At 35.8% G+C, this 26,134-nt stretch overlaps 3 protein-coding genes, 1 non-coding gene and 1 pseudogene across 9 annotated transcripts; 3 read left to right on the forward strand and 2 right to left on the reverse strand.

Moving 5' to 3' along the window:
• Positions 1-4,602: 4,602 nt before the first annotated feature.
• Positions 4,603-8,107, forward strand: LOC106418468 (telomere repeat-binding protein 1). 6 transcript variants are annotated; one of them, XM_013859186.3, is made up of 10 exons: positions 4,603-4,832; positions 5,333-5,524; positions 5,618-6,242; positions 6,307-6,435; positions 6,522-6,584; positions 6,670-6,749; positions 6,843-7,033; positions 7,121-7,432; positions 7,522-7,585; positions 7,679-8,107. In XM_013859186.3, exons 2-10 carry the CDS (start codon positions 5,450-5,452, stop codon positions 7,847-7,849), a joined length of 1,710 nt encoding a protein of 569 aa, XP_013714640.1. In that variant the 5' UTR covers positions 4,603-4,832; positions 5,333-5,449; the 3' UTR covers positions 7,850-8,107. The 6 variants fall into 6 exon arrangements, with proteins under 6 accessions (XP_013714640.1, XP_013714643.1, XP_048624920.1 ...); XM_013859189.3 differs by having other exon boundaries at positions 5,621-6,242; XM_048768963.1 differs by having other exon boundaries at positions 4,614-4,958.
• A 382-nt stretch (positions 8,108-8,489) lies between these two features.
• Positions 8,490-9,923, forward strand: LOC106416590 (annotated as a pseudogene).
• Positions 9,924-15,849: 5,926 nt separating this feature from the next.
• LOC106418387 (scarecrow-like protein 11) lies at positions 15,850-18,086 on the forward strand. The gene has a single exon (XM_013859083.3). The coding sequence runs from the start codon at positions 16,194-16,196 to the stop codon at positions 17,985-17,987; it is 1,794 nt and encodes a 597-aa protein (XP_013714537.2). The 5' UTR covers positions 15,850-16,193; the 3' UTR covers positions 17,988-18,086.
• A 73-nt stretch (positions 18,087-18,159) lies between these two features.
• On the reverse strand, positions 18,160-19,621 carry LOC106418388. Its single transcript, XM_048768968.1, has 5 exons — positions 19,474-19,621; positions 19,069-19,169; positions 18,911-18,992; positions 18,718-18,809; positions 18,160-18,502 (listed from the first exon to the last, which is right to left on the reverse strand). The coding sequence occupies exons 1-5, from the start codon at positions 19,513-19,515 to the stop codon at positions 18,379-18,381; spliced, it is 441 nt and encodes a 146-aa protein (XP_048624925.1). The 5' UTR covers positions 19,516-19,621; the 3' UTR covers positions 18,160-18,378.
• Positions 19,622-22,420: 2,799 nt separating this feature from the next.
• On the reverse strand, positions 22,421-24,830 carry LOC106416665. The gene is made up of 9 exons (XR_007328967.1): positions 24,694-24,830; positions 24,307-24,391; positions 24,119-24,184; positions 23,923-24,020; positions 23,781-23,818; positions 23,400-23,487; positions 23,015-23,296; positions 22,868-22,933; positions 22,421-22,767 (listed from the first exon to the last, which is right to left on the reverse strand). It is a non-coding gene; the product is annotated as an uncharacterized protein C24B11.05 (transcript).
• Between the last annotated feature and the right edge of the window lie 1,304 nt (positions 24,831-26,134).

Raw genomic sequence — 26,134 nt, forward strand, 5'->3', positions numbered from 1 at the left:
GAAGCAATGCTTCATACGGTAGGTGGACAACTAGATGCTCCATGACGTCAAAAAATGAAGGAGGAAATATCTTCTCCAGGTTGCACAATATGATCGGAATGTTATGATGAAGTTGTTCGATGACTTCTTCCTTGAACGTACGTGTGCTAAGATCTCTGAAAAAAGCGCCGATGGCTGTATATTGCAAAAGTAATCAAATTAATAACATTTCATAACATATGTATATATATTATAAAATTATAATTACCTGCAAGTGCTTCATGGACATTTGCTGGAAGGAGCTCGGCAAAAGCAAATGGAAGTAGTCGTTGCATAAACACATGACAATCATGACTCTTCATTCCGGAGAACTTTTGACCTCGTTCAACACATCTTGACAGATTTGAAACATAACCATCAGGAAACTTAACTTCTGATGCAACCCAGTCAAACAAGGTTGTTTTGGCTTCTGATGACAACCGGAAGATGGGAACAGGAACGTTTCCATTGCTCTTGATATGTAACTCACTTCTTGAGCAAATATCAGGTAAGTCCATCCTTGACTTTTTGTTATCTTTTGTCTTCCCAGGGACGTTAAGTAATGTATTCATGATGTTCTCAAAAAAGTTCTTCTCAATATGCATGACATCCAGATTGTGGCGTAAGAGAAGATCCTTCCAATAGGGTAGCTCCCAAAATATACTCTTCTTATGCCAATTGTGAGACACACCATACCCATCAGGCATATTTCCAGGAACATGCCAATTTCCTCCAACTTTAACTGTTTCCTGAGCTCCGTAATAATCAATGTCTGCTTCGATCTGCTGGCCGGTGAGATATGGAGGAGGACCGTCTCTGACAATTTTTTTGTGCCGAAACAATGTCTTATTTCTTCTGTACGGATGGGCAAGTGGAAGAAAGCGACGATGACAATCAAACCAACAACTCTTCCTACCATTCTTCAGTTGAAAAGCATCCGTCGATCCAAGACAATATGGACAAGATAATCTTCCATGTGTTGTCCAGCCAGACAACATCCCATAAGCAGGGAAATCACTTATCGTCCACAGCAGAACTGCTCGCATCGTAAAATTGTTTTTCAAGGAACAATCGTACGTCCTCACCCCTTCTGACCACAATTGCTTTAGCTCTTCTATCAACGGTTGAAGAAAAACATCAAGAGACCGTTTTGGATGCTTCGGCCCAGGGATTAATATGGTCAAAAATAGAAATTCTTGTTCCATGCACATATCCGGCGGTAAATTGTACGGCGTAAGAATGACTGGCCACAAAGAATATTGTCTACCAGACATTCCAAATGGACTAAATCCATCGGTGCATAACCCAAGATAGACATTCCGAATATTTGTAGCAAAATCTGCGTGTACCTTGTTGAAATGTTTCCACGCTCTTGCGTCTGATGGATGTGCAACCTCACCATCTCTCTGGACATGTTCCGCATGCCACCTCATCGACGCAGCAGTCCTCTCAGATTGATATAATCTTTTCAATCTGTCTGTAATTGGTAGGTACCACATCCTTTGGTACGGTACCCTATTCCTCCCACGGCCTTGCGGTTTGAATCGTGGTTTTTTGCAGAATCGACACTCTTCTAACTTGTCATCTTCTTTCCAGTAGATCATGCAGTTGTCGATGCAAACATCAATCATCTCCGAAGGCAACCCAAGACTATAAACCAATTTCTGAATCTCATAATAAGATTCAGCAGACACGTTGTCTTCTGGCAAATACTCTTTAAACAACTCCGCCCATGCATCCATGCAATTCTCAGGTAAATTATGATCCGTTTTAATATTCATCATCCTAGCTGCTAGAGACAATTTAGAGAGACCTTCTCTACAACCAGTGTAGATTGGTTGATTTGCAGCATCTAGCATTTCATAAAACCTTTTTGCATCCAAATTAGGTTCTTCTACATTTCCAGTTCCATCAGCTATTGTTGTAGTTGTTTCTAAAAATGCATCACTAATCATATCTTGAACCCTATCATGATCTACCATCTGCTCATGATCTTGATGATAATTATATTCATTATGCAAATGATTCGGTTCTTCACTATGATGACCATCCTCAAAATTATTATTACTACTACTAGCTTCATTTCCCCCATAACCCTCTCCATGTTGATACCAAATGTAGTACTGTGGTGTAAATCCTCTGTTTACTAAATGCTTCCATACAGTTTCACTACGTGCAAATTTTGAATTCTTGCATTTTCGACAGGGGCAGAACATCTTACCGCTTTCCTGTGTGATCGGTGTACAGCCCGCCTGGTGCATGAATGTCTCTAGCCCGCTCAGAAATGCGTTCGTCACCCTCCCGTCGGAATCTTTGTGCAAATACATCCAACTCCGTAACTCGTAAATACTACCGCCACCGGCCATTTTTTTCTTAGATTTTTTTTTGAAATCTTTTTTTTTCTGATTTTTTTTTCGAATTTTTTTTTCTCCCGTTTGTGTGTTGTGAGGAAGAGAGTTGTGGGAAATGACATATATATAGAGAAATTTTCGAGTTGGGTAGTTGAAATATAACAACGATTTTACAAAGAATATTTTACATGGATTTTACATGGTTTTAACATAATATTTACAACGACTTTACGACGAAATTAGGTAAGCTAAAGCACATTGAATATACGTTTTCACCTAAATATAACGGTAACATGTTTCGTTGTAATGTCGATGTAATGATTACAACGTATTTCTCATTCCACATACATTCGTCGTAAACTTACATGGATTTTACGACGAAAACTATTCGTCGTAAATTTACATGGCGTTTACGACGAAAGTTGGATTCCTCGTAACTGCGTTGTAAACACCATGTAAATTTACGACGAAATATTTTCGTCGTAAATGTTCGTTGTTATGGGCACATTTTCTTGTAGTGGTTCCGGATCAAACTTACATGACTATTAGTATTATTGTAATATTTAAATATGTGTAATAGTTATGTCTTCATATAATCTTTTAAAAGTTTTTTTGTTAAGTTTTTTTTGTATATTTTTGTTATTTAAATCTAGTTTTAAATATTTTAAATCCTCTTATAAAGTTTTATTTAATTTTATGTGTAAACTTAAATTTTGTAAACAAAACTTAAAATATTTATGAGATTTAATTTTTATAAGGATTAAAACAATAAATAAGAAAATATTTATGAATCATAAATGTGATGTGTAATTGTAGGGACTAAAATGCAAATAAAAATATGAAACTTCAAATTTGAAATTTTGAGTAGGTGAAACTTCAAATATCTTCAAAACTTGAAGTTCCTTTTTTTTGGAGAGCGAAAAACTTCATATTTGAAGTTATAGAATGTCTTTTCGAGATGTTCTTAGTTAGTGCATCTCCAACCCCAGTGCAAAATTTTCTTAATGCATTTTTTATTTGTTCGAAACTGTTTAATCCACTTTATTTTACGGTAAATTTTGTAGCGGGGCCGAAGATATTCTATTTTGCAGTAAATTCTGCGGGGAGTCCGGAGATGCTCTTAAACATCTAGCATTCTTCCTCCTGAAATAAAAATTAAAGTAAACACGAAGCAGAAACCGAAGCAATTCATTCACCAAAAAGTTGCTCAAATTTTAGTTTTTCGAAGGGAACATTGACCAATTAACGTTTAAAAGCTGGTTAAATGGCATATTGAAATTTGAACGTATCGTTAAGATTAAAATATTATCATATATGTTTGCCACTATGGATAATAATCACTGTCATATAATGTGGTCCCACCAGTTAGGTCTGTGGAGCCGACTAGCAACCGAAGCTTTCTCCTTTCTTATCGCCTCACCGAACCTTTCAATGCCGTGAATTCGACGGTGGTTATCTATCTATCCTTCCCTACGAGTTTAATTCCGACGGTTCTTGTTATTTATCAGCTCGAGAAAAGTTTCTTTTCGTATTCTACAAACAGACTAAAAAGTGCAACAGAGACTCCTTACATTATGAGAGATTGATTCTCTGCCGTTCGATTGAAGAACAAAAATCTGTAGTGCAAAAAAAAAAAATTAATAAGAAATTGGCCAAGAAAAAATATATGCAGTTTAGAGGTAATTATTATTTTAAATATGAATATAAGTTGTTTAGTGGTAGATCCACCTGCCACGTGACAGAATGTCGTATAGTTACAGCTAACAGGCTATTTCCACTAACCTAAATATTATATACTTTATATTGTTAAAAAATTTAGTCTAAACTATGAGCTAAACTCTACTCCTAAAGAAATTCTTTAAGTTATTTTCTAAACTTGTAAAAAATCTATTATAAAAAGTTAGTATAAAAATGGAATTCAACTAATTTTAATAAATTGTTTAAGAAAGTGCAAGTTAATAATTGCATATTATTTTTTATCAAAAATTAACTGTTCTAATACATCTGAGTTAATGGTTTGACATGTATACATCTCATTGGCGGAGACCAGGACTCATGTGACTGTACACCCATCGCCACGTGGTGAGATCTGGAGGGGGGATTACAAGCATGTCGAGCGTGGCGGGGGAACCTTGGTCTTCGAGTGAATGAGCCAGCCGGTTTAAAAACAACGCGTAATACCGGTTAGGCCGGTGAAAAAGTCAGAGTATATAGGGGTCTTAAAAAAAGGGTTTAAGGCAAAAAAACGTGGTCGTCTTTTGTTTTCTTAAGGGTTTTTGGTTTTAGGCGTTTCATAGAGAGAGAGAGAGAGAGATTGAGTTTGCTTGTGGTGTGAGAAGATCGCCATCGTGTGGGTAGCGTTTCAGACAAGTAAAAAAAAAGATTAAAAAAAAAAAAAAAGAGGAGTTTCCGTCACTTTCTCGGGAAAACGCATGTGTTAAGAAGACAAAGGGGGGTTTTGGTGTGAGTCCCTCCTTCCTTTTCGTTTCTCTCTTTTTCCTTTTCCGATCTCGCAATTGCCGAGTTTATTCGCCGGAATATTCACCGTATTTTCTTTTCTCCTAAAAATTCAAGATTAGGGTTCTAAAGGTGAGATTTTTTGAGTGTTCCGTTTTTTTCTCTCCCTTGAATCTGTCGTTTTCTTGGGAAATTTCATGAAATTCTTTTCTTTTTGTTTTCAAGGAAATTTTCAGGGTTAATTTTCCTGGAAAATTCGTGGATCTGTGAACCCGATCTGAGATTTAGAACACGTGATCTGTTAACCCTTTTGATCCTGAGATCCAAGTTCTTTATCGAACATTTTGTTAGGGTTTTCCTGACGGTTTCGGATCTTACGAGTCGATTAGGGTTTTAGAGTGGTTTAAGCTATTTTCACGGTTTTGACCCAAAACTTTCAGACAAAAGCCCCTTCTGTTTTGTATTTTTATAACCTCTAAGACCCCATGGCTCTTTTTTATCTACAGGTCGTGAATCACTAATCTACAGGATATTCGTTGGTTGGTGTGTTAAGTCATTAAAGCACCAGCTTCTTTCGTTCGTGTGGTAGCAGTTACATAACTCTGTGTTATGCATTCAGAGAAATGGTGTCGCATAAGTGTGTAGAAGAATTCTCTTTACAGTTCCCTGCCAATGCTCGAGCCCCCAGATCAGCTAGGGTACTAATAATAGCCTTTTACCATTCGCTTCTTTTGCTTTGTTTTTGTTTTTGATTTGCAAGGTGTTTGACTTCCTTTTCATTTTGTGGCCAGAAGAGGCGCAGCTTCACGAAGGAGGAGATAAGTGAAAATGACAAAACGTGTGCTATTGATCTATTGGCCACCGTAGCTGAAAACTTGCTGTCTGAGAGCGCAAGCTCTCACATGTCTATTGACAAACCGGTTGAAGACCATTGTCTCGTTAAAGAGGAGTTCCCTGTGGAAGATAAACCCTTAAAGCCTGCAACTTTACCCGAGTTTAATCCTTATCAGGGATCTTCAATGAGCCCTTGCGGTTTCAGTTCTGTGATCAATGGCAAAGTGGAGATCGAGGCTGAGGGTTTTAGCCTCTCTGGTGGTATTGATTCTTGTCAAGCCGGTCAGGATTTAAAACCGGGTATAGACGGCGGTGCGGTAGTTCTGGATGCGAGACCTAATGGTGTGGGTAGTTTAGGTGGTAGTAGTAGTAGGACCAAAGTGCCTTCAATGGGGGCTGGTGCTTCTCTTGGCGCTTTGGATGATGTACATATGTTTAGTAGAGATGATGATGAAAACTTTTCTGGGTATATATGCCCTCGTGTTACCAAAAAGTCACCTAGGTCTGTGCCGCGCGTTGGAGACAGAAGAATCAGGAAGATATTGGCCTCTAGGCACTGGAAGGGAGGTTCTAGACATTCAGGTACTAACCTACCTAAGGTTTCTTGTCAGTTTTCAAATCTTAATTACATTTGGTGGTGTTGCAGAAGCAAAATCATGGAGGAACTATTACTTGCACCATCAGAGGAGCTATCCTATCAAGAAAAGGAAGTACTTTGACCACATCTCTGACTCAGTGTCTGATGATTATCGTCTGCGCTCTAAGATGCAAAGAGGTAAAAGATACTTTTCTTTTGTTCTAATCCCTCATCTTGTAGCTTTTATTTTGGTTGTAGTGAGATTCTGTAATTTACTTTTGCAGGCAGCAGAGCTGTTTCTACTATGAAAGGTCCAGGTGCATCCTTTGTGTCAAGCGACTCTCATGGTAACAAAAGAATCTCTACTTGCTTATGAAAATGAAGAAGCTTATGTTAGAATGTATTTTGCTTCTTTTTTTTTTTTTATTGCAGTGAGACTGCGGATCAAGTCATTCAGGGTGCCAGAGCTTTTCGTAGAGATTCCAGAAACCGCTACTGTTGGCTCCTTGAAGGTAACATCATTACCAAGCTCTTTGGTCTCTCCTTCTTTTCATTTCTGTTGTAACTTACTTCTAATGTTCTGATGCTCCTTTTGTTTTATCTAGAGAATGGTGATGGAAGCAGTGAGCACTCTGTTGAGTGATGGACACCGAGTTGGTCTGATGGTTCAAGGGAAGAAAGTCAGAGACGATAACAAAACGCTTCATCAGACTGGGATCTCTCAGGATAACACCCACTTGGACTCTCTTGATTTCAGCCTTGAACCTAGCTCAGAAGCTCCTCATCTCTTATCTAGGTTCACACTTCTCTATTCACAACTTACATCTTTCAAAAACTCAAAACAAAGTTTTGCGACTTAAAGTTCTTGTTTTGTTTTTTTCAGTAACCCGTCGGGACATGTCTGCGAGGAACTACCCATGTGCCATGCTTCTGACATGGACACGTTGTTCAAAACTGAGCCTGATTTAGCACTGTTCCCATCTGGCTCGTTTGACAAGGAAACCGCAGCAGATGATTCAAAAGCTCTGGTTCTTGCTGCGCTCACCGAACTGTCTCCTCCTCAACCGCCTCGTCATAAATCTAATAAGCAGCAGCAGCAGCAGCATCAGACTGCACAGCGAAGAATGCGTCGACCTTTCTCTGTTACTGAAGTAGAAGCACTTGTTCAAGCAGTTGAGAAGCTCGGTACTGGCAGGTAAAAAAAACAGATCATGCATATATATCATTGTTATATTTGTGGCTGTGAAGTAGAGAAATGATATTAGTTTGGGTTAAACTATGCAGGTGGAGAGATGTCAAGCATAGTGCTTTCGAAGATGCAGACCACCGCACTTACGTTGATCTCAAGGTTTGTCACTTTGTTTTAATTCTAAACCGTACCATACATTGCTGAACCTCAAATCCGAATCTGAGTCGAAGAGTGTTTGGTTTTAATGTGCAGGACAAGTGGAAAACGCTGGTCCATACGGCTAAGATATCGCCACAGCAGAGGAGAGGAGAGCCAGTGCCGCAGGAACTTCTAAACAGGGTCTTGAACGCTCACGGCTACTGGTCACAGCAACACATGGAGACACTGGCTCTGCCTAAACCAGAGTCTGTGTTGCTTCTCTAATCAAATATCCGCTCTCTCCACCCCATTGTGTATTGTTGTAAGATTCTGACGACATAGATGCACAAATTTAGTCTTTGACTTGTTCCTTTGCTTTCTCTTTTTCTTTTTAACTTTTCTCAATGTAAAGTTTTAATTGGAATAAGGTTGATGTTCCTTGACCAATTTAGGGCTTTAGAGGATATTTTTTTTTCTTTTGTACATGGTTTGTTGACATTCTCAGTCTTTTATTTCTCTCTTTAAGACTATTTTTCACTCTCATATTATTCTCTGTTCAAACGAGTGGTCATCATAGGTTTGCACAAGAATGTAACAATACTTTTAAGTAAATCTTTCAATAATTAGGGAATTAAGATACTAATAAACGTGTTTCAAGAAAAAAAAAAAAAAGATACTACTAAGCATTGTTGGTCATGTAAATGCTACCAAGCATTGTTGGTCATGTAAATGCTACCACATGCATAAATATCGCAAAAATAACTCTTGAAACTTGCGATAAAAATATCTCAATTATCAAGTATCTTAATCAAAGGGTCTGCTTGAGTTCTTCAGGCCAGACTGGATTAAGAAATGTAAATAATCGGTGGTTCGGTGAGCGAGTTGAGAATCCGGTTCAGGTTTAAGCAGAAAACCAATGTCCTATATGAACCGGAAATCATATTACAACGGCCGGTTATTGAGTCAGACTAAAACCCTCTGAGCCGGTTGAAGGGTTCTCTCTTGAACTCTGCGAAAAACCTAAGCTTCTCTCACTCTCCGACTCTTTTTTTTTTTATCGATCTTCTTCTCCAGCAGCTATAATCCGGCGACGTTTCACACCACCTGGACAAACCTCCTGTTGATGTTTCGGACAAGTATTGGTTCCAGGTGAGTCCATTCCCACGAAAAGGCATTTTCTTTCTTAATTGTTATCATATGAATAATGTCTGTATTTCGATTCCAATTTCTGATGAAGTTTTAGGGTTTAGGGTATCTTACTAGGGTTATAATAGACTGTGAAGGGGCATGAAACGGATCTGCTCGTTTCCAAAGTGTTCCAACTTTATATGTTTTTTTAATAGTTTCAGAGCCTTAGCATTGCCACCAAGATCCTTCAACTACCTCTCGCGTTCATCAATTCGAATGGAGAATCTTACCTTTTCTTCCGAAGCCGGTGCGAAGCCAAGAGGTGCATTGATAGTCGTGGAAGGACTTGACCGCAGCGGAAAGTCAACGCAGTGCGTTAAGTTACGCTCTTTCTTGGAGAGTTCAGGGCATCCGACCGAGCTCTGGAGGTTTCCCGACAGAGAGACAAGCGTCGGTCAGATGATATCCGCGTACCTATCTAATAAGTCGCAGTTAGATGATCGCACCATTCATCTCCTCTTCAGCGCCAATCGTTGGGAGAAAAGGTTCTTTATCTTCTTCTTCCTCTAAGTGTTTCCCTTATTAATGTCCTGAACGTTTTGCAGGTCGTTGATGGAGGAGAAGCTGAAGACAGGAACTACGCTTATCGTTGATCGTTATTCCTACTCTGGCGTGGCTTTCTCATCAGCTAAAGGTCTTGGGATCGAGTGGTGCAAGGCGCCGGAAGTTGGATTGCTGGCTCCGGATTCTGTGCTTTACCTTGACATCTCACCTGAGAGAGCTGCTGAGAGAGGTGGATATGGAGATGAGAGGTACGAGCGTGTTGATTTTCAGAGGAAAGTTTCTGAGTTTTATCAAACTCTGCGTGATTCTTCATGGAAGGTGAATGGATTAATAAGACACCCTTTTTTTTTTTCGTTGTTAACTTACTCCTTGGGGTTAGATTCTAAACCTTGAAAATGGTAATGCAGATTATCGATGCAGGTGAAACTATGGAGGAAGTAGAGAAGAAGATTCAACAAGTGGTGTTGGATAAAGTTAAAGAGTGTGCTCAAGGAAAGTCTCTTTCTCTCCTCTGGTCATCTTAGATGATTTTTAACCAATCCACTCTTGTAGAATGTTTGTGTCATGGCGATTATACCAAATTTGTGATTTTGAAAACTTACACGTATTTTGCATAATTTGTTTACCTTGAGAAGATGCTGATTGGTGAATACTCTTTTAAGTCTAACTATGGTGTCCACTTACAGGAAGAACATACCAATTAATGTTCACTAGAGAGAATGACAACTTAATGATAGTGAATCAGTGATTATTAAGTTATGTTCCATCTCAAAACTATACTGTCTTATTGAAAATATCCAATCTTATTTACCACACTTTTATTCGTAAGAAATATTATGATTGATCCCAAGTGATAACAATGGTGTTAACTGTTGAGCTTATGATCCCTATCAAAAAGTATTAGAAATTTAGAACTATACAAGAACTCTCAAGAGGACACGAGTTTTCTGGGTAGTCATCACTACCTCTGCATTGGTTCATTTGATCCTAGCAACAACAAGAAGCTCAAGTACCTACGCCTTTGAAACCAGCCCACGATCACAGATTCAAGTTTGGATGAATGTGTCCTGAGCATGCAAGCACTTGGAGTTAAAGAGTATCATGATGTACTTACTATTTGGGCCGTGCAAGCCCATAAACATGCTCATATATATGACATCTTTTTAATCAATTATTTTCTTGTGAAATTATTTTGCGACGTTAAAGAAAGGACAATCATTAAAAAACGATACTGCATCAGCACCGTTTAACTAAACCCAAGTTGAAGAATAATCCAGTAGTTAACAATAGTATCATTAGATTATATCATTAATGATGATGTCTGCAAATAAAAGCAACAATACAATGTGAGACGAAGTCAATCACGCGCTCTCGGTCGTGACTTCCCTAATAAGCTTAGTCTCAAAGTTGTGATTGGTTGTGTCAATCACACGCGTGTGGGTTTTTCGCTTGAGAGGTAATGTCTGTGAGATCAGCATTTTGATTACTACAAGGCTATTCTTTCTTCATGGTCAACTCAATCGAATGTTTTACATCAAACAGAAAATATGTGTTCATACTTCATGGCAAATAGAAGATCGAGAAGGTCAAAAACTTCTTTTCTTTTCAAAATGCTAAAAGCATTTCCGAAAAAAAAATCTCTATTATAGACTTTGCAAAATTTCATATTTGAAGTTTCAAGGTATTTTTTTTTCAAAAACAAAATTTCAAATATAACTTTAAAATTATTTGTAATTTACACTATAGTCTTTATATTTGTCATAATAAATATACATCCATAATACTTTTATAAATAACTAGCACATATATAAAAATATTATAGTTACATTAATTAATAAAATTTTACACTTAAATATAAAATTATAAATAGAAATACATAATTAACTATTAAACTACAAGCAAAATACCACATTATTACATAAATTTATTTTTTTAATTCTCCATTTTCGGTTACACAAAATTTGTTTTGACAATGTTTTAGAAGTTTTCGAAAACATTTACTAGACTATTAGTATTATTGTAATATTTAAATTTTTGTAATAATTATGTCTTCATGCATCTTGCAAAAAAATATATTAAGTTTCTTTTATATTAATATTCTTGTTGTCTAATTCTATTTTTAAAATATTATAATTGTTTTTTAACTTTGTGTGTAAAATTTAAATTTATAAAATAAATTTGAAATATTTAAAATGTACAAGAATTTTAAAGATTAAAACGATGAATGAGAAAATATTTAAAAATCATAAATGCGATGTTAATTAATTATAAAACCAAGACGCAAATAAAAAGATGACACTTCAAATTTAGAGTTTTGAGTAGTGAAACTTCATCACTTCTTAAAATTCTAAACTTGAAGTTTTGAAATTCCTTTTTGGAGAGTAAAAAACTCTATATTCGAAGTTATAGAGTTTTTTTTTTGGAAATGCGATCTAAGTGTTAACTTTTATTTTGCGTAAGAATTTTTAGATAGTTGCCAAAAAAAAGTTAATGATTTTTACACAACTAATTTATGTTTTACTTCTTTATCGAATTAAATTTAAGATGATGGATATTTTTTTTTTTGTAACACAAGATGATGGAAATTACAGCTTGAAACTTAAAACAAACTAGATCTCGACCCACGCAACCGCGCAGGTTTTTGTTTTCATTTATTTTATATATAAATATTTTGTTTTCAATTCTAAATTGGTATATATTATAATATATATGTGTCTATCAATTTTTAAAACATAATAAGTTTACCATATATGTTTTTCATTGAATAGATTGTTTCAAACTTTCACATGTATTTGTATCTTCTTCTATATATATATATTTTCATATTATTATTTCATTATTAAAATTGTAACTATATATATAAAGATTAGTAAAATATTATTTTATTGTCATATTCAAAAATATTGTAACATTTCACAAATTTAGAAACTTTTTCAAAAATTAAACTTTTCGTTTCATAGATTTATATTATCGAATAAATAATTAAACATTTAGTTTATGTTTAATTTTTAAAATAAACTATATAGTTTAAAATTTGTTTTCATTGGTTTAAGGTAGTAAAGATTAATCATTGTTAGATAATATGATTTTTGTTATTTAAAAAAAATCTTCATAATTTTAAAATTTAACGTCAAAAAATATTTAAATAATTAACATATGGAGACATAGTATTATAACATTAAATTATATAAATTTAATTTATACTATCTATAAATCCAATAGATCATCTATTGTTTAAATCTAATTATTGATAGTCCAATGAAAATTTCTGGTAGACCCAAAATTTAAATGATAAGATTAGAGATTAAATGTAACATGATTTTATAGGAATAGGTCTATTATGTCTATTTAAAAAAAAAAATCTCACACGAATCAAGGTTGGGATTTCTGTTTTAATATATAGTTTTTACAGCTTGAATGGCAACATACATAGCCGGGGTGTTGAATGTCTCAAACATGATTTGAGTCATCTTCTCACGGTTCGCCTTGAGATTGAGTGGAGCTTCGGTTAAGAGAACCGGATGTTCTTCAGAGGCAACACATAGCTCGTTATAGAAAGTGTGATGCCAAATCTTCTCCATGTCATCCTAGTTGTTAACAATTCCATGTTCAGTTGGGTATTTGAGAGTCAAAATACCACGTTTTGACTGAGCCTCGTCACCAACATAGGCATCTTTTTGTCCCATCACAGCTTAAAACTACAGTTTGAATCGAATCATAACTTCATATGACCTTCAGATGTGCCAATGTCACCATATCATAATTAGGAAGGGGGTTTAATCAGATAAAACCAAATCAGTTAAAACTTAAAATGAAAATAATCGGAATAGAGAAATAGAAAAAGTGATTTTAGATTATTTTAGATTTAGTAATATTACATCATTTAAACAAATATTACTTTTAAGAGACCGTAGAATCCGAATATACAGAATATAAACCGGTTAATTCAGTATATAAACCGGTCAATTTGAATAAACTGATGATTTAAAATATAGTTATATAGGTTATATGTAAACTATATAATATAATCTATAATATTTGCCGACAAAAAAAAAAGCCAACAAAAAAAATCAATAATATTTATTTCCTCGGTTCCATTTTACTTAATGTTTAAGATCTTTTGGTTGCAAAATAAATGATATTCTTATTATTCTAGATAAAGTCAGTGTTACTTGAGATTATAATCAATTATATAATATTATATTTTTATTGATTGAATTATGATGTTAAAATCAAAATAAATGGTATTCTCTCTATTTCAAAATATAAATAGTTTAGCTAAAAGCACCAATGCTAAAAAAAATGTTATTTACTTATTTCAAAGTACCATTTAATATATAAACTTAACCAATTATGAAAAGCTTACATAATTTTGTTGGTAAGACAATATTTAACGAATACAAAAATTGCATTAAAATGTTAAAGCACTTATATATTTGAAACAAAAATTACTTCTAAATATATTTACAATTATGAAATAGAGAGAATGGAAATTTTATCTTCTTAATCTTTGTGCATTCTTAAACATCAAATAAAATTGAACAAAGGGAATATATTATTTGAGAATTCGGCAAAAAAAAACCTAAACTTTGCATGAATTGCCAAAAGAAACATAAACTTTTGGGCTGACCAAACAAACACCAAACTTTCATTGACTTTAGAATTAATTAACAATGTTTTAGCTGACTTGCCAATTTAGCACGCCTTCAACAAATTTAACAGAAATATTTAACGTCGTTTATTGTTGGCGTTAAGTGAAACGACGTCGTTTTCAAATGATGTAAAACGATGTAAAACGACGTCGTTTTACAAAATTTTATTTTTTCTTTTCAAAAAACACGAACTTTTCACGAATTGAAAAGAAAAAATAAAATTTTATTTTCTATTTTAATTTCAAAATTAATTTTATAAAAAATTTCTTTATTTTTTCAATTTTTTGGAATTTTAAAGATCTTTTTAAGTTTTTAGAAAATTTTGGAAGAGTTTTTATTTTTTAAAAAGAAAATTAAAATTTTATTTTAAATTTTAATTTCTAAATTAATTTTATAAAAAACTTCTTTATTTTTTTTGGAATTTTAAAGATCTTATTAAGTTTTTAGAGAATTTTTTATATTTAATATGTACCAAATAAAACTAAACATGTTAGGAAGTACATTGAAAGTGCAAGTAGCCAAGTGGTAAAATACCTTGCCATTTGACCAACTAACTGTCAAATATTTCTGTGTGCTAAATTGGCAAGTCAGCGAAAACATTGTTAATTAATTCTAAAGTCAATGAAAATTTGGTGTTTTTTTGGTGAGTCCAAAAGTTTATGTTTCTTTTGGCAATTCAGGCAAAGTTGAGGTTTCTTTTGGCCGAATTCTCTGTATTATTTATATTATTAATATAATTTTATATTTAAAATATAATGTTAATTTATTGTTTTATTTTAAGTTAAAAGTTGGGAGATAAGTTGAATCTGGACAAAGACGTCACAATCATCTTTAATACTTTCTCTTTCCCTCTACCTTTTCTTTCCCATGAATAACTGTATACAGAAAACTATGTGCCAGTTGATCCAAAAAACAAAAGAAACTATGTGCCAATTAGATTATTAATCATTTTCTATAGTTTAAAACAAATTAAGTCTATATATATGTCAGGGTTCAGGACCGTATTAAGGAACCTAATCGCATCGTCTTTTGAATTTTGACTGTTCAAAGAATACAGACAGGGTCAAAGATATGAATGGATTTTGTAAATGATTAAGTAATAATGTCAGGGTTGGTATCCACGATCGCTTCACCAAAAATATTTGTCCAATTCCTTGGACATCAAGATTTATCGTTATGGTTTCTATATAATACTTCATCCGTTATTAAAAAATTTATGTTTTAGAATTTTCACACTTTTTAATAAAACATATTAAAACTTAGCTATCAATACATAGTTTTTTGTAGTTTTATATTTCGTATATTTTTAAACCATAAAATTTTAAAAAATGTAATTAATGTTTTTGAACTTCACATTTTTTTATTATTAGTTGACAAAAATGACATTGAAAATATAAAATATGTATCTTTTTGAAACAACGGTTTTTTCTATAACATAAATTTTTTAGGAATGGAGGGAGCAGGATGCCAAGAGTATACTATTAGTATATTATTATAAAAAGAATTATCGAAGGCACCAAAGTTCAGTTAATTGCCAAGCACTAACCGATGTACTTTGTTCTAACACCATCTAGCGTTTACCGCTTATACGATTTGCCTAGGATTCGAAGTGCCAATTAGTTTTAAACTTTTCCCATTCTATCTTTGCTATATATACACATATTTAAACTTAAAGTAAATATACACTTTAAACAAAACAAAATAAGAGCGTCTAAGCTAGCTAGACATATGCTAAAGTACCCAAAAATGGCTGAGTTTTTGATTGCCAACTTTTTATTTTATTTTATGCATTTGGTTAAAGTTAAGGATTTAAAACACCATAGGAAACAAGAATCTATAGAGAAGAATTTGTAGTTCTTAGAAACTACGTGAAATTTGATGAGTTTGTTTATGAGTATTTAATGTATTAAAAGGTTTGAACAAAAAATTAATTATTAAAAGGTAATTTGACTTTGATTTGTTAAGTAGTAAACTACAAAAGATACCAAACAAAAAACTACAAAATCTCTAGTTAAGTAGTTGCAGATAGATCCGACACAAATTAAACTAACCATTTGTGTTTTGGTAATAACTTGATCCACCTTTTGTGGCGGCTGGTGTTTCCTCGAAAGTTCCAATTTTTCCCCCTGTAAAATGTGTTAAAACGAAAAAAAAAAACTTAACCCCTCAAATATAAAGACAAAGCTCTCTCAAGTCAAGCTCTCAACTGTGTTCACAAGAACTTTCGCACCGCTTTCTTCTCTTCGCTGAAAAGTCCTTTCAAAGTCTCTTTATCCTCCGTGTCCATGGACGCTCTCCTTCAAGTTTCTGTAGATGGTTTCAGATTCGACGGATCTGGATCCGGATCCTGCTGCAAACCTAGGAACAACCTCGAGACTCAGAACCAGTCTTCCCCACCGACAGATTCTCCTCCGTCGATATGTCAGGACAACGCTCCCGTTCTCAAGTACATTAACGACATGCTGATGGACGAAGAAGACTTCGTGGAAGACAATTTAGCCTTAGAAGCCGCCGAGAGATCCTTCCACGAGCTACTCCACCAACCACCATCTTCCGAGTCTTGTGACCAGAACTCAACTTCCTTCGGCGACCAAGACTGCAGCTTCCCCAGCACAACAACAACAACAGATTCAGCAGGATCGCTTGTTTCCAACGGAGAGTCTCAGAGAAAGTACCGCCACCGAAACGACGAAGAAGACGATCTCGAAAACGGGAGGAGAAACAAACAGCCAGCGATCTTTGTATCAGAGATGGAAGAGCTAGCAGCGAAGTTCGAGCACGTGTTGTTGGTATGCAAATCAAATCAAGAAGACGACTCTTCAACAACAACAACGAAACAGAATCCTCCTCCACCGAACAAAGCAACAGGACGAGCAAAAGGTTCCAAGGCCATTAAATCCAACGTCGTTGATCTCCGTAGTCTCTTGACTCAATGCGCGCAAGCCGTAGCGAGCTTTGACCATCGCCGCGCTACGGAGAAGCTCAAGGAGATAAGATCAAACTCCTCTAACAGCGGAGACGGGATACAAAGACTAGCCTTCTACTTCGCGGAAGCCTTAGAAGCGCGCATCACAGGCATCATCTCGCCGCCGCTTTGCACCGCGTTTCCTTCGAGCACGACGTCTATGGTCGACATCTTGAAGGCTTACAAGCTCTTCGTCCACGTTTGTCCCATCTACGTAGCCGACTACTTCGCTGCAAACAAGTCGATCTACGAGCTCGCCTTGAACTCGACCAAGCTTCACGTCATCGACTTTGGAGTTCTCTACGGCTTCCAATGGCCTTGTCTGTTACTAGCGCTGTCCAAAAGACCTGGTGGACCTCCAAAGCTACGCGTGACAGGAATCGAGCTGCCCCAGTCCGGTTTCCGACCTTCGGACAGGGTCGAGGAGACTGGTCGGAGGTTGAAAAGGTTCTGCGATATGTTTAATGTCCCGTTCGAGTTCAACTTCATAGCCAAGAAATGGGAAAGCATCACTCTCGACGAGATAACCATCATCCCAGGAGAGACAACCGTCGTCAACTGCATCCACCGGTTACAGTACACTCCCGACGAGACGGTTTCACTGGATTCACCGAGAGACACTGTCCTGAAGCTCTTCAGAGACATCAGCCCCGACCTCTTCGTGTTCGCGGAGATCAACGGGACGTACAACTCTCCCTTCTTCATGACGAGGTTCAAAGAAGCGCTCTTCCACTTCTCCTCCCTCTTCGACATGTTCGACACCACCATACAGGCCGAGGACGAGTACAAGAACAGGGCTCTCCTGGAGAGGGAGCTGCTTGTGAGGGACGCCATGAGCGTGATCTCCAGCGAAGGAGCTGAGAGGTTCGCGAGGCCTGAGACGTACAAGCAGTGGCGCGTTAGGCTACTGAGAGCGGGGTTTAGGCCTGCGATGGTAAGCAGAGAGATCTTGAAGGGAGCTAAGGAGATTGTGAGGAAACGTTACCATAAAGACTTTTTGATTGATGGTGATGGTAACTGGATGCTTCAGGGGTGGAAAGGGAGAGTCATCTATGCTTTTTCTTGCTGGAAACCTGCGGAGAAGTTAACAAGAGACGATCATATAATCATTTGAAAAGTTTTTACTTCTTCTTGATTGCTTCATTTTTTTTTGTTTGACAATGGTATTGTAGAATGAATCTGTTTGTTTCTCATGAATGGAATGCTTCTCATCTTTCCTGCGAAGTTCATGTATATATAACTGAAACACACCCTGATGGAGCTAACACAAGCATACAACATCCAAATAGAAAATTCAAAACTTTTGTGGTATAAATATATCAAATGGGTTGCTACACCACGTGAATGATGATACAGAAAATGCAATGAATGATCTACTATATCACATTTGAGCTGGTGTGAAGTAAATTTGAACTAGGATGATTGAAGTTAAGCTAGTGTTTGGTTTGAGGTTTTGGTTGCCAGCTCTTGGGTTTCTTGAAACCGTTGCCTTTTTTGTTGCTCGGTTATGGTTTGTCACTGCTCCTAGGGGACTTGCTTGGATGTTTTTGTTCCTCAGAGACTCCCTCCTGAGACTGTTTCCTTTTCAAGTCACCATTTGTTTCCTGGCTTGTCTCAACCTTGGGTTCACTGAAAGAGGATGAACACTGGCTACTTTGAATTTAAAATTGTAAGAAGACAAACAAAAATCAGAAATAAAAAAAAACAACTATAGGTGACATAATCCATAGCTATCAATAATAATTTCATTTGTATCAGAACAACATTATATTATCGAATGCAAGCTCTCTAGGGAAATTAATTGTTGAGAATCAAAAAGGAATATAAAAGCAAAGGGTACAGACCTAAAAGACATCCTTCCTCCATTACCGCTAGAGCCTACTGTGGGAGAAGCATCTGTTTTTCCACCGGTTATCGACTCTTCTTCATTCAGTTTCTAAGGAAAGAAGAGTTTAAATATTACAGAAAACCAAAAAGAGTAGAACATGAACCGCAAACTAATAACTATCCTAGGCTCTAAGCGCAGCAGAGACAAACCTCGATAGAGGGGTTGAAAGACTGAAACGACAAGCGTCCTAACAACGCTCTTGGCTGAGGATCCCAGTCTGTTATGACCACACTGCATCGAAAATCAAATCACATTAGATGAAGACAAAACATTAACATCAAGCAAGAAGAGAATAAATAAACGGTACCACTTCTTTGAAACAGAACCGGGGGAAGGAGTAAAATTCGCATTATCATCATCAATCTTCTTCTTCTTCTTCTCCTCTTTTAAAGCAGACCTTTGCATAAACTATAAGTCAAAGAGAATCATTCATTTATTCGTTCATAAACTAACTTAATGTAATAATGGGTATGAAGAAAAATTCATTTATCCATGATTTTGATAATGCAACTTCTCGAGTAAAAATTGAAACTTTAGTCCCAAATCAAACCTACCACTGGTTGCTAAGTTCTAATCTTTAAGATTTCAGATGCAAAACAAAACAGGTGATTCGTCCGACAATCAAACTAAAAGCTAATTCAAGCTCGAATTCACCTAAATAATAACCAATCCCATTCTAATCATATATAATTATTTCACTTCAAACACATACCTTCAGATTTCTCAGAGTGCTACTGATCTCTCGCTTCGCCATTGTAGCTTCTCTCAGATGACAGGTTCTTTCACCCAACACGAGATTTCCGGTATCGGAGAGGTATGAAACACGAGATTTAGGTTTGGTTTCCGAAATAAATTGACTACGCTTCCCGGTTTGCGATTCAAACCGTACCTAATTGGAAAATGATTATCAAACCGAACTTTTATTGGTTTAGCTTTGGGTCATTGAAACTAAACCCGAATCTAATCTGAATGACCGCTTAGACTAGGCTAGCTTAGACCAAGATTATGGCTTCTTAAGTAGGTTTTTAAAGTAAATAACCCATTTAATTAAATCAAAACAAAATAAAAAGAGGATTACCGATCCTTAACTTAGGATTTTGGAGACCGTTTTTTAAGTGGGTTTTTCAACCACGTGTCAGCATACAAAGTTTTTTAGTTTTTTTTTTCTTTCTTTTTTTTTTTGTCTCGGTTTCTCGTCTTCTCCGTCCAAAAGGCGATCGAAACGACGAAAGACGACAACTCTCGGCGTCTCCTCACGGCGTCTTCTCCATCAGAAGACTGATCGAAACCAGCACGGGGCGTCTCCTTCGGCTTCTCTCGTCTTCTCCGTCAGAAGACCGATCGAAACCCACTACGGACAACGACTCTCTCGGTCCTCACGGCGTCTCCTCCGGATTGGAGATTCTCTCAAATGTGTGGTGAACGCAGCGCTGGTGAAGAAGTTCATGAAATCACGAGATCTTACTGAAGTCACAACATTTTGTATATGTCACGAAGTCACACGATTTTGTATATGTCAGAAGTCAAGAGAAGTCACTTATGTTTGTATGTATGTGTCACGAGTTTTGTAGAAAAAAGTTTGTATGTGTCACAAGTTTTGTATATACAAGTCACATGATTTTTATGCAAGTCACAAGATGGTTTTGGTTCTTCTCTCTTGCTCAAGTTTTGGTTCACCAAGCATTGTATTCACAAAGTCTTCTTCTCTCTTGCTCAAGTTTTGGTTCACCAAGCATTGTATTCACAAAGTCTTCTTCTCTCCTCCTCATCAACAAGTTCTATTCTCTCCTTCCATTCTTCTCATCATCACATACTTATCATCACATACAAACAAGTTCCCTTATCATATGATCAAAACACTTTCTTACAAATTATTTGATCAAAAATATCCGCAAAACACTTTCTACTTTGTGATCAAATTATATGGAATTTCTTTTCATAACACATTTGAGGGAGTAGATGATGAAAATTTTGATCAATATTTTGATTAACATTTTGATCAAACATTCGAGAATTTTTCCATTGATTATGGTGATCAAGAAGAAGAAATGAAAAGAAGGAAAAAACGAGTTCATATCGAAAGAAATCGTGAAGAAGGCAATGTACGTTTATGAAATGATTATTTCAGTGAAACTCCAACATATCCTGAAAATCTATTATGACGACGATTTAGAATGAACAAGCCACTGTTCATGCATATTGTTGATCGACTCTCCAATGAAGTTGAATTCTTTCGACAAAAGAAAGATGCTCTCAGAAGGCTTAGTCTCTCTCCACTTCAGAAGTGTACATCAGCCATTTGTGTCTTGGCATATGGTACTGCGGCTGATGCTGTTGACGAACACCTCCGACTCGGTTCAACTACTACTCGGTCATGTGTGGAACATTTTGTGGAAGAAATAATATATTTATTCGGCGATGAGTACCTAAGAAGACCAACACCGGCTGATCTTCAACGTCTACTTGATATTGGTGAGTATCGTGGATTTCCCGGGATGATAGGAAGCATCAATTGTATGCATTGAGAGTGGAAGAATTGCCCCACCGCTTGGAAAGGTCAATATTCACGTGGTTCGGCAAAACCCACAATCGTTTTAGAGGCGGTTGCTTCGTATGGTCTATGGATATGACATGCGTTTTTTGGACCTCCAGGTACCTTAAATGATATCAATGTTCTTGGTCGCTCACCTGTTTTTGATGACATAATAAAAGGTCAAGCTCCGCAAGTCACTTTTTCTGTCAATGGAAGAGAGTATCATTTGGCTTACTATCTCACCGACGGTATTATCCGAAATGGACAACTTTTATCCAATCTATTCCAATACCACAAGGGCCGAAAGCGGTTTTATTTACTCAACATCAAGAAGCTGTCCGAAAAGATGTCGAGCATGCTTTTGGAGTCTTGCAAGCTCGCTTATCTATTGTTAAAAATCCATCACTTTTTTGGGATAAAGTCAAAATTGGGAAGATTATGAGAGCATGTATCATACTCCATAATATGATAGTAGAAGACGAACGAGATGGATATACTCACTTTGATGTTTCAGAGTTCCAAGAAAGAGAAGACAACGGAAATTCACATGTGGATCTCATGTATTCTATAGATATCCCTACAAATATCGCCAATATGATGGGTGTTTGAACTAGAATTCATGATAAACAAAAGCATCAACAAATGAAAACTGATTTGGTTGAACATATATGGCGTAAATTTGGACGTGATGAAGACAACAACTGAGATAAGATGTTTCTTTCAAATTATTCTTGTTTATTTTATTAATCTTTGTTTTATATTTTTATTTTAAAATCTATGTTTAAAATGTTATCTTTTAATATGTTTTATTTAATAAATAAATTTTATCTTTAAAAAAAAAACTAGTTTTTTTTTAAGAAACCCCTAATTAAGAAATTTCCATTGGAGCAAGAAAATTAGGTGAATCTTAACTAAAGTCTTTAACTAAAATTAAATACTAAAATAGTTATTAAGAAACTTAATGGGTTTCTAGGATTAATCATTCTCTCAGTCGCTTAGTATGATTTTGGGTATTGTTGTTCTTGCAGCCTCTACGCATGGTCAAAATGAGAAAAAAAAAATGCAAGTGAATGATAAAAAATCATGAAAATTATGTACTTATTAGCTTTTGTAAAAGAGATTAAAAGATGTATGCACTTATTTTTAATATATTATTAGTTAAATAAACTCAACTTGTTTCATTACCTTCCCTGTTTCTCTCAATAAAAAAAGCTTTAGATTACACTTATTATTTTCTCCTCCAAGAGCGAGTAGTGATAAAGTAGTATTCGTGCTATGTCTTTTGTGTTACTTATGATATGAGCTTTGAAATTGTTTGGTTTAAGCAATGGTTTCAATGGCGACCTTTTGCCTGGATCTAATCTCCTCGGCTTTGTCGTCAACTGCTTCCCATAGTTCAGGAAGAGCTTCACGTATGTTGTGAATATGCTCCAATGCTATATCTACTCCTTCATCTTTCTGTGAAGTCCCAACCTAATTAATACATAAAAAGATAAAGCAATCAAAGATGAGGTTTGAGATTGATAAGTTGTGTGAAACACATTTTTCAAGTCTCTCTGCCTCTTTTACTTACCCATACGGTGTGGAGACCCACACGTTTCCCGGTTTGTATGTTACGGATGCTGTCATCGAAGAACAACTGAATGTACCACCAAGGAAGCTTTAGTGATTAGGTTAAAAGAACAAGAGAGAGATAGAGATGTGATTGTGTTTTTCTTACTGTCTTATGAGGATTGATGTTGGTCATCTTGAAAACATGTTCAAATGCTACTTCAAATGGTTTGCCTATAACCGGAGTCTTTGGGAGTTGGATGGCCGGGTCAGGGTTTGCAATGTAACTGCAAATGTCGAAGATTGCTCTGGTTCCAGTAGCAGCAACAAGAGATTCAGTTTTGGTGTTTGGGTTCAGAGTCTCGAAAGATATGATCTTCTCAAAGCAGCCTTCTAGACCTAGCCTGGCTATAATCATGGCTGCGTGGGCCTTGTCTGCATTCGTGAAAACCTGTGGGCAGAAATAATTAAGAAAAAAAAAAAAGGAAGAGCAGAGAATATGGTGACTGAAAAGAAAACTAAAGAGCTTAGTATCAAGGAAGTTAAATACATACAACTTTCCGAAAAGGCAAGCTAAGAATAATGTTCCTTAAAATAGGGTCAGGCTTCAGTGTTGTGTATGGCAATCTCCCATGAACAAAACTGCAAAAAAAAAAAAAAAGAAGAAAAAGAAAAGAAGGAATCTCGAGTTCTAAACAACTTTTTTTTTGTGATTAACCAGGAAGTGATCTGGGCTTTAGGGCCGAATTAATTCCCCTAGATCGGGTGCGGCTTTTAGCGAAACCCAATGACACGGGCCTTAAACCTACCCTTCCAGCGGCAATCGAACTAGCAGCGCAATGGAACCTAATCTGGCTAAACAACTTACGCTTTATAAGAAACAATAAGCAAAAAAAAAGAAAGAATGATGGTTAAGTTGCTAAGTTTTAGAGTACCGATGGAAATCGTCGTAATCAAAGTCATAACCCACAGCCTGCAAAAAGAAAACGAAAAGAAACACACACAATAGGCATGTGCATTGACAACAAAACAAAATACAAAAAAACAAATATTAAACAACGGGGGTAAAAAAGAAACCTTGAGACCAGCCATAGTTGTTCCATAGATTTTGTAAAGCTCAAGGCACAGTTCTTGAACTTTATCTTCTTCAATACCAAGTTTCTGAATCATATACTCTACAATGGCAACAATAAAGACAGGTTCATTTATAACATGAACAACCAGAACTGGAAGGGTAAAGAGTATCATCATCTATGTGATGGGACATCTATACCTTGAATGTTGTTTGTAACTAGCGCAGAGAGACCAGAACTGAAAGGTTAAAGAGTATCATCTATGTCTGTTTCATCAAAATCCAAAATGAGTATAATTAGATTTTTTTTTTTGAACGTGAAATTACTCCTCAAATCATCAAATCAAAATGTGAACTTTGTACATGGAAGTATTCACAATTATCCTTACCAAACAAAAGACAATCATATTTCGGTTCAAACATTTGCTGAAAGTTTTCCTCGTACGCCATTTTCTATTACAAGTTGACAGACACCTGAAAAAATTTAAACAAACTGAATCTCAATCTCTCTAGCACAAATTCCACACAAAAAAAGAATCGAAACTATGAAATCCCCATTAAGTAATCACCGACAGCATACGCATCTCTAGTGATCAACTCAAACCATAACTCGAAATACACGAATCGAAAAATCAAAATCATGACTACAAAATGCTATAAAATGTAACCAGTGACTAAAGGAATCAGTCCATCCAGATAGAAACAGATTAGATTGTCCGACTATAAACAGTAGAGACAATGAAAACAAATGAAGCCAAACAAATGGAGAAGGTTACCTTTTTTCTGATCAATGAAACAATTCCAAGAGGAGGAGAAAAAGATATAGAAGAAATGAAGGAGGAAAAGACTTTTATTAGTTAAAAATAGAAAGATGAAATGTTAGCCAAACGTCTTAATTTCTCATGACCACATCCATAGGTTTTCGTTAAATCTGGAGGGAGAGCTTTCACTCACGTCCACATCTACGATTTTTTTTTTTTTTTTTTTTTTCAACACGTGGTACTTGGCTCTTTCGTTAACTTTGCAAAGCGAATCACCGGCCGCTACGCTGTTATTTTTAAGAGCCGACAAACAACACTTTTTCAAATTATAACGTGCGCCTTAAGCTAATGATTCCTCCGTAAATTCAGTTCGGGTTTACAGAATTTTTACCTTTTTCGACGTGATGTACAAGTACTGTCTTAGTGGACCGGATACTATAATCAGAAATCGGCCACATGACCAAGCTTGTTTCCCTTCTCTATCAATTAGGTTCATATTAGAGTAGAATAGTCAGTTTCCTTCAACCACCATGTGATCAATATTGGTTTTATTTTGATAAGCCGGGAACCTCTATAACGATTTAATTCGATTTAAAACTTGGGATCCTCGCTAATTTCTACATCGCATTGGTAAAACAACGTTATCTTCTGTTTAAGCTTTTTGGGCTATTTCCCACGAGAAGTATCATATCGCATCAGTTCTCTACCTAACTATGACCCAGTGCTAAATCTCTCCAAATTAAAAGATGTAAACTTATTTTTCCAAGAATGGAAAGTTTCAGACTTATTTCTCCTTAAACTGATGTTTTGAGACTTAATTATCCATATATATCCAATAGTTTTGACCGGTTTATTTTTACCAAACCATTTTAAATCGACTAAACCAAATAAAATACAGTTTTATTTAAAAGTGAAAATGATTGTATCGAGAATGTATGTTTATTTTTTACAAACATACCGAAAAATGTAAAAAGAAAGAAAAACCAGATCAAGAATCAAATCTAAAACTTTATCCCATCAAAATCAAAAACTCACAAAAGAACAAAGAAAATTTAAGAGAATTGTGGAAAAATGAAAACTTTCGAAACGATACAGTAAATTTGTATGTAACCAAGAATGCTACGGCCACCGCCATTGACTTTCTCACTCCGACACCAACGCCGATAATAGCCACAGCGATAGCCATTGAAATCTTCTTAAGATCCTCAGCGCTCGCATAGCTCTTACACACCATTCCCATCAACCACTTGCTTTTTTTTCCCATGCATTCGCCATTTCTGCTCTTTGAAAATTGGATTTTGTTGGTTTAGTCGATTTAAAATGGTTTGGTTAAAAATGAACCGGTCAAAACCATTAGGTATGTATAATTAAGTTTCGAAATATCGGTAAATAAGTCTGAAACTTTCAGCGCTTAGAGAAACAAATTTATATCTTTTAATTCGGAAAAATTTGCATT

Source organism: Brassica napus, chromosome C9, assembly GCF_020379485.1.
Source record: "Brassica napus cultivar Da-Ae chromosome C9, Da-Ae, whole genome shotgun sequence".
NCBI lineage: Eukaryota > Viridiplantae > Streptophyta > Magnoliopsida > Brassicales > Brassicaceae > Brassica > Brassica napus.